Source organism: Echinops telfairi, unplaced genomic scaffold, assembly GCF_000313985.2.
Source record: "Echinops telfairi isolate 266 unplaced genomic scaffold, ASM31398v2 ScPeMD7_7;HRSCAF=31, whole genome shotgun sequence".
In the NCBI taxonomy this organism is placed as follows: Eukaryota; Metazoa; Chordata; class Mammalia; order Afrosoricida; family Tenrecidae; genus Echinops; species Echinops telfairi.
In genome coordinates, this window is record NW_022103904.1 from 19937164 (window position 1) to 19946293 (window position 9130).

General features: G+C 39.8%; 1 protein-coding gene across 1 annotated transcript; it reads left to right on the plus strand.

Moving 5' to 3' along the window:
* Positions 1 to 2: 2 nt before the first annotated feature.
* PURB (purine rich element binding protein B) lies at positions 3 to 8138 on the plus strand (the record flags this gene model as incomplete). Its single annotated transcript, XM_045286293.1, has 1 exon — positions 3 to 8138. A coding segment is annotated over one exon (876 nt), but the record flags the coding sequence as incomplete, so codon positions are not given.
* Between the last annotated feature and the right edge of the window lie 992 nt (positions 8139 to 9130).

The window sequence follows — 9130 nt, forward strand, 5'->3', positions numbered from 1 at the left end:
GCGGCGGCGGCGAGCAGGAGACCCAGGAGCTGGCCTCCAAGCGCCTCGACATCCAGAACAAGCGCTTCTACCTGGACGTGAAGCAGAACGCCAAGGGCCGCTTCCTGAAGATCGCCGAGGTGGGCGCCGGGGGCTCCAAGAGCCGCCTCACCCTCTCCATGGCCGTGGCCGCCGAGTTCCGCGACTACCTGGGGGACTTCATCGAACACTATGCGCAGCTGGGGCCCAGCAGCCCCGAGCAGATCGCGGCGGCGGCGGCGAGCGCCGAGGACGGCGGCGGGCCGCGGCGGGCGCTCAAGAGTGAGTTTCTGGTGCGGGAGAACCGCAAGTACTACCTGGACCTCAAGGAGAACCAGCGCGGCCGCTTCCTGCGGATCCGCCAGACCATCAACCGCATCGGGGGCGGCTTCGGCGGCGGCCCGGGGCCCGGGGGCCTGCAGAGCGGCCAGACCATCGCCCTGCCCGCCCAGGGCCTCATCGAGTTCCGCGACGCGCTGGCCAAGCTCATTGACGACTACGGCGGCGAGGAGGACGAGCTGGCCGGGGGCCCCGGAGGCGGCGGGGGCGGCCCCGGCGGGGGCCTGTACGGGGAGCTCCCCGAAGGCACCTCCATCACTGTGGACTCCAAGCGCTTCTTCTTCGACGTCGGCTGCAACAAGTACGGCGTGTTCCTGCGAGTGAGCGAGGTGAAGCCGTCCTACCGCAATGCCATCACCGTCCCCTTCAAGGCCTGGGGCAAATTCGGAGGTGCTTTTTGCCGCTATGCTGAGGAGATGAAGGAGATCCAGGAGCGCCAGAGGGATAAGCTTTATGAACGACGTGGTGGGGGCAGCGGCGGGGGGGATGAGTCTGAGGGTGAAGAGGTGGATGAGGATTGAACCCCGACAGGCCGCCCTCACCCCACCAACGTCCCCTTGTGTAGAGCTTTTTCCTGCTCCTCTCCAAGTGAGAGAGCGAGGAGGAGCAAGGGAGGCCCCAGGGGGAGAAAACAACATAAAAAACAATCTAGTTAATGAAATAATCATAAGAGAATAAACTGTGGCCGTGAAGTTATAATGGACTGACAGCAACCTGCAGAGAGGACAATTGCATCTATATTTTGAGAACAAAATACGTCTCAGCTTCCGTTTTTGGGGGGGTGTGGGTTTTTTTTTTCCAGCTAAGGTTCCTAAACCCACCAGGGATAACCAAGGAAAGGAGAAATCTGTACATTGTGGGCCAACGGACAACAAACATCAGAGTTACCCAGACCTACTGTTGATTTAAGTTTGTGTTCTTGTGTGATCTGGTCAAAAATACATCTCCAGACCTTACTGTTCATGTCTACCCCTTCACCTCCATTGAAATCAGTATTTTCAATCTAGGACTTCAAGGAATTTTTGAGAAGAGAGAAGCCATTGCAGTACCCAGTTCAGAGAATACAGGTTATTTTAAGAGAAACACAACTTTAAATAATCATGGGCAGGGCAAAATAAAAATTCAAAATTCCATTGGATACAGAAACAGATTGGATCCATTTAAAAAAAACAGGTTTGGGATGTTGGACGGAACCGGGACCAAAGCCCATGCCTTGTCTTTGCAGAATTGTTTTCTAGATGCAAATGAATTAAATGATAACCAGTGCTTCAGCAAGAATCCATTACTGAAATAGTTTAAAAGTTGGCGAGATATTTTGAAGATAAAACATTGGAGGTTGTTAAGGTAGACATGAGAAATTGGGCACCAAGCCCACATAAAGCTGAGTGGATTGGTTGCTGCTCTCTGAAGTTCTGACTTGACTCCAAACAATGGAGGTCGTCACCAAGACATGGCTTGGGTTTAAATGAGAGCCAGATCCCCATGGTGCAATTGAATTGTGGATAACTTTTGGCCTCTGGTCATCTGGGTTTCCAACTATAGAACATGAAGAATTCTACAAAAGTAGTGTGGCCACAAGTCTGAGCTTTAATAGAAAATACAGCTTAATAGAAAAGTTGGAAATAACCAAAACTGAAGTCATTTACCTTCATTTTAATCTGTGGATTTGTTTAAATACTAAAAAGCCTCAGGTCCTGAATTCCAGCATCAACTTTTCTTTGAAATGTTTTCCAGAACTTGCTCCATTGTATCAGTACCTCACACTCAAAGTTGGCAAATGATGCATGAGAATGATTCAAAGCAGCACCCCTGATAGAAGCTGAAATCCATCTCTAAATGGAACTCAAGTGAACATGAATATTATATCCTGGAAGCATTTTTATACCATCTTGAAATTTCAGCAAACATTTTTGCCAGGTTATCCAGCTATCTGAAGAATAAAAGTTGGGTTTTCAAGGATCGCCTCCTCCATATTTTAAATGAATTCTCATTAGAAGTGAATTTTTTTTTCTAATCAAGTTACTCCTGGTCCCATCAAAAGTCGTCGTTCCTTTAAATGTTAAATACCTAAGTAACTATGAACTAAATGGGATTTATTCTTTCCAAAGTTTTCAGGTATAACACCTCACCTGGGAGGCAAGTAACCCCATCTCCATCTTTTTTAACTGCATGCCTGCCCTTTATTTGAGCTGCCTTTTTAATTTATTGCATACCCTTTTTATTATCTTCTTTTGGTAGTCAATCTATACAATCTTTGTATTTATTGGGAAGTAATATACAAAAGTAATTTACATGCATCTGTGGCTGAGAAGAAGTGAATAGTGTATATAAATTTAGGCTTTTTTAAAAAATTAGACTCCAGAATATTGTCAATCTTAGATTTTTAAAAAAAATTCAAGAGCCACAAGCATTGGTGCCCTTTTCAGACTATTTCTCTAATCATCCACAATAGACTTTTTAAATGTTTTTTTTTTTAAGCTTTTCTTTAAAAAAACAATTCTCCATTGCAAAGAATGTTTCCTAAATTGTATGGGAGCAATAGTATTTTTGATGTTATAATTACATCCCTACACTTGTACTGTATTTTGTACTACAAGGCAGCTGTTTTCAAAAATGTCCTGCTGTATTTACCTGTGTTTTGTTTGAATGTTTATTTCTTTGCTGTGGAGAACAAAATCCTAAATTTTTTGTAAAGGAGGTGAGATGTTCACATTAGGCTTGCAGAAACTGTTTAAGTGTCAAAAGTTTGAGGCAGCAGTGAAAATTAAGATTGCAGCTATTAGTTGATTGCTATAACTCATTTTCACTCCATGTACAATTCCTGTATGATCCACTTGTTTCGTTTCAGTGATAGTTCTGTTGCTCAGCTGCAGTGAGCCAGTTCAACTTTGCAAAGGTGCAATACCTCTCCTTGTCAAGGGGTTGGTTGATTCTGTTTTCTTTTTGTTTGGTTGAATTGCAGTAACTAGCCTTGCCCTTTCTATTCTATAGAAATGACAGGGTCTTCACAACCCTTTACCAGTGGCTACTAAACTATAATTAGCTGAATAGAAATATGTGGAAGTGGTCTGAGGCATATAGAGTATATGCTAAGAACACTACCATATATGGCATCAGCTTTGGTTACCAGAGAAATTTTCTTAGTCATTAGACCATATAGCAGTAATATATCATATGTAAATCTTTAGATACCAATTTGATAGTCCTCCAAGAAAAGGAGCAAAGAATGCATAAGCTATGTGTTGGAAAAAGTAATTTATATTAAAATTCTGACCTGCCTATGTAGGAGTAAGTGGTAAATGTCATAGTGGTGGGTTTTTAAGTCTTAACCAATCTTGAAGATTTGTTTCTCCTGCAGTTCATGGCCTCTCTTCCCATTGCAGGAAGATTGCAGAGGATATGGATTAATTGTAGCATTTCACTAATCCTCATTCCGGTCACTAGGGACAATAGAAATTTGCAAAGCACAGAGTGGTTTATTAAACAAGATGGTGTTAACAGGCCATCTTTCAGAATTCATTCAAATATAAGTTATTAACAAATGGTCTTTGTTAAATCCACGCAGTTAATGGTATTATACAAGACTGGAAAATGCCCTTTTGTATGGGGGGAGGGAGGGTTTTATTTCCAGCTGCTGCTATGAACTGTGATTTAGGGCATGTCTTAACTCTGACAAGCATCTAACTAATCACATGTTTAAAATAGTCCTGTTTCTGAGAAGTAGGAGCCAAAATTTCTTTTGGTAGAAGATTTGTTTCTCAAACTACCACAGTTACAGAGGAAAGAAGTCAAATTTTAGGTGCAGAATCAAAAGAGCAAAAATCTGTAGAGAGCCTAATAGTCATTTCTGGTTTCTATTGTCCCTACCTATTCTTCAGCAAGTGGAACTGTGGCAGTGCTGGTCAGCAACCTTCAGTGCATTTGCTGCACCAAACAAAATGGAAATCTGTATGGCACCAAAAAACAAATTGAAAACCAAACCAAAAATCAGACACCCTATGTAAATAATTGAAGCGTGTAGGTGGTATACACGCTTCATGTATGTATGAATGACTGTAGCTGCAATACAAATATGGCTACGAGTCAAGTCATTTCCCATAATTATTTACTGCAAAATGATTGAGAGACTGGGTGCAGGCAGCCATTAACTTCCTGCTTCCTTTGGTTACTCTGGATCACTTTGCAATAAGTGGCAGGTCTTTTAACAGATTCAGGCTTCTGTTTTCTCAAAACAATTAACCTGTCGTATCTGAAAATGCAGGGTTGTGGGCAAAAGAGGCTGGTTATAATAAAGCCCTCATATTGAGTGGTCTAGAAATGGCTGCATATTTCAGGCACTATAATTACTAAGGACGATTTCTTAAATGTGACCTTCTCTGGCTTTACAGAGGTGTAGAATGTGATCTACACCACGTTTTCAAAGGTGATTATTTTCATCTACCTTACTCTTGAGGTAGAAGAAATTAAGAAGAAGCTTGAGTATGTAAGCCATGCACATAGTATTCTTCACTGTAAATTTTGTTTTCATTTCTAATCCAATGGTGGTACTTTGTCCAATGCACAACTGATCTCTCAGTAGATATTCATTTGAAAATAGTGTGGCCTTGATCAGTGAGAAGGGGAAGAAGAGGAGAATTGGGGTTTTTTTTGCTTAGGTAAAAATGACTCATTTGCTGAGAGTCATAAATCTGCAGCACTCTTAGTATCTATCTAATGTATTTGTGATAGTCTGCTTTTTGATTGGGGAAAGTGAATGGTTTTGACTCTAGTTATTCAATTGAGTTGTCTTCTATTTTTAGGAAGTATCAGAACTGCTCTGATGAGTAAGTTGATGGCTTTGATGTCCAATCTCAGGTTTTAGAATATAGTGCATTTAAAATCCCACTTCGTAAAGCAATTTTAATTTAGTATACCCTAAAAGTTCCATGCATAAGACCTGTTAGAGAGCAGGCCTTCTTCTTTTTGCTCCTTTTTCACTTTGTGCGTCACTTGAAAAGTGTCAAGTGATTCTGCATTGTATATTTCCATTTAAGCCCTGGCATATTTCTCAAAGATAAAGCACTTTTTTATCATGAAATACATGGAATCTTTGTGTGATGTGGATCATGGTTTCTCAGGCTTCCCTAGATAATCTGCTTATGAATATTGTCTGTGTAAAAAAAGTAGAAATATTTGCTAATGTTAGAAAGTTTGTATTGATCCAGAATGCATTTTGCTAGCTTCCAATGGATGGGAGAGTAAACAATGCTGCATTCATAATTCAATAAAATTACTTTCCCTTGAGCCTTAAGGTAACTTTTTTTTCCTGTCAACAACAGCACTAAAGTAGTAAATGAATGAGATTATCCTTTTCAGGGTTGGTTGTAGAGTACTGTAAATTAATAGCTGTCTTCCTAAAGAGTTATTATTCCCATTGAATCAACTGGATAATAGGTATATGGATAGGGTTGGGGAGGGAGGTATCTTACGTTTGAAGAAAAGAAAAAATATAGCCACATATATCTTTTTTAAAAAATAGAAGAGAAAAGAAGTACATGTTATTTGCCCTGTTTGAAAATCCAGATATAAGGTGGAAATGGCAAATTATTATAACATTTCTGTATTTTGATCCTAGAAAAAGTCAGTTTTCAAATGTTAGCCCCAGAAGTTTCTAGAAACTTGAATGGTTAGTTACTTTGCTATTTAATTAATGTTACTTATCCCAGCTTTCTGTCTTAAAACCTAGTTTCTTTATCTATGGAAATAACAGGCTTCAGCAAATGGGACCTAATTGTCAGTACAGAAATTTTAAAGTAAATATATCATAAAAACTTACCCTAGTGATTCCTAAATTTTATCTGTACCCTTGATCCAAGAAAGACCTTTGTGATTGTATTTCCTATTTCCTAATGAAATAGGGCGCGTAAATCTGTTACTTTATTCCGCAGTCTGTTCATTTCACTTAAAAGTCTAACTCATGCCTATCATTTGGGATAGATACAGCCATATTAAAACAGCAAATGCCATACTCAGTAGGACTTTTGATAAGGGGAAGACAAGTAAAATGGAGAAAGAAACATTTTTCTAATGGTGATATGAACTTGCAATTTGATGGAAAAAATTACTTTTAAGGAACATGGTAACTTGGAGCAAAATTCATTTTTCCTGTTACATATAATGTCCACTGATGTGTAAGCAGGCTGATTATATCTCTGTAATATGTCTAAGTGTGAAGTGTGGGCCCAAAAGACTGGAAAGAAAACAATACACCTATTCAATTTACTGCCTATTAGCATATCACAGAAGGCTTGCCTTTATTGCCTTTCTCCCCCTACTTTAACACTTCAAAGGCCAACTAAAGAAAACTTATTTAGACTCTTATTTCTTAAAGGCAAAATATTTTATCTCTAGTTTAACCCAGAATTGAAAGATTAAATTATTTAGGAAACTCTTCCGTGGGAAGTAGTTTGTTTCTTCTCTTTTTAAGTCTCCTTTTCAGAAGCCTGTAATAGAGGAGGGAAAGATGAAAACCAGGATTAATCAGTGCTAAACACATGTTGTGTAGTAGGTCTTTGGGGGTTTACTTTAGACTGATAGAATATTGGACGTATTTATTTTTCCTCCAAGCTGCATGTTCCCCTGTGTACAAAAACTCTCGAGTTCTTAGGAGTGATTAGTGGAAAGAGCAAAAAGTCTTGAAACACTCTTAAGTCAGTACAAGGCATGTTACAGTCGCAGGGAAGTATATGAGTTTTGTTATTGTGAGATTTGCCAACATTGGAATAATAACTAAGATTATTGTATTTGGATTTTTTTCTAAAGTTCAGACAGTTATAGTGGTAGGGATTTATTCCTTTGGACCATACAGATGTTTTTCTAAGATCTGTCTTCTGATCTATTTCCAGATTATACGATTCCCATCCTGTAGAAACCTTCCCTACCAGCCATATCTATTAATGATTCCTTAAAATAGGATATTCACTCCAAAACTGGGACTGATTTTTCACCAGTATAGAATCTAAAGAAGTAATTTGAATAAACTAAAATTAAATTTTGATAGCAGGAGACAGCTTCCTGATCTAGATTAGTGTTTACGTTGAATCTAAGTTTAAAAGTTTTATTTGGAAAGGGAGGGGGTCGTCTTCAATCTATGTAAATACTACATGCTTGTGCATTGTCAACAAATTGTGTATTCATATGTATGAATTTGTAAAACTTGTTTCTGCTTCAAGAGAAGCAATACCTTTAATTTTATAAGGTCCCCTCTACCAGTAACCCTATAAATGTTTGTAAATAGAACACTAAATTTATAGTGATATGATTAACTTGGGAATATCTGCTGAGAGACCAAAAAGTTCATTTTTTTAAATACCTTGGTTAAAAAGTAAAGATTGTTCCTCTTGCTTATTTTTTAAAAGAATGCACTTTAACAAACAGCCGCGTGGGCAATTCAAACAAATACATAAGTGCAGTACCTATTAAATCATTTCCTGGAAACAGTTCAACGGGTTGTTTATCTCACTGCCTGTAGGTTGAAGCTCAGAAACTGATCAATTTTGAGACAAGCAGGGCTGCTACAAAAGCAATGTGAAGACAGCCAGTAGCTTCAGGCAGGTCTGTAAAATGGCGGGTCCCGTATTTACCACTATCAAAACTGACAGAAAAAGTTACGGTGAAAAGTTCAATAATCCTTCCTGCTGGTGTGCTCTCCTTATAGTAGCAGACTTTTGCAAAACTGAGTTTTACAGTCTATATTTAAAAAATTGTATGTTTGTAACAAATAAAGTATGCTGAAAAGTGAATTATAATCTGCTTCTGTCTCTGATTTTAGCAGTTACATGGAGATGGGCTGGGTCTCACGCCATCTGGGACTCATCAATGGGTGTGGAACTGAGTGAGGAGGAGGAGGACTTAAACATCACTGCACGTTTTATCTGAGTAACAGCCAGTTCTCGAACCTATTTTGATACGCTGTCTGTAGAACGTGGAGCAACAAGTTAAATTTCACACTTCGGTTCACAGTGGAGAAGTCCACCTGTTGCTTTCCCTGTTGCTGTTTTTCGTAATCTGCTGGGTTTCTGTGCCGCGCATTTTCAGTAGCGCTACAGCAACTGCTCGCGCAGATGTCCTTCCCTTGTCAAGTTGATCGTTACTGTGCAGAAAGTAAAGCCACCGAAGCTGTCCACAGAGGGCCCATAGCTCCCAGAGTTTGTGGGCTCAGGACTTCTACATTCTTAAGAACCCAGGACTCCAAAGAACGTTAGCTCTATGGGCTACACTGATAAAATAGAAATGAAAACTTTTTCTAAGTAACCACATTCTGATTGTGATCAGTAGTGACATATATCATTTGACCTCTGAAAACTCCACTGGATTTGAGAGAGTGAAAAGGGCAGATTGACTTTGGACCCCCTAAAGCAATTAGTTCTCAACCTGGGGGTCAAACGACCCTTTCACTAGGGTTGCCCAATTCATAACTAGCAAAGTTACAGTTATGAAGTACCAATAAAAATAATTTTGTGGTTTGGGGGGCGGTCACCAAAATATGAACTGTATTAAAGGGTTGCAGCATTAGGAAGGTTTGAGAGCCACTGCCCTAGAGGGATCCTGAGGGCACGTGGGTTTCTGGACTGCCCTTGAGAACCACTGAAATAGACTTGATTGTAAATTAGGTTTTTCTGAAAAAGATTTGGGTTGGAGAAGACTAGTAAACCTTTAGTTTGTTTTCTCTATTAGAGGATCTTGCCATGAAATAAGTGCTCCAACCCTGCTCCTCACCACACTGTATACACAC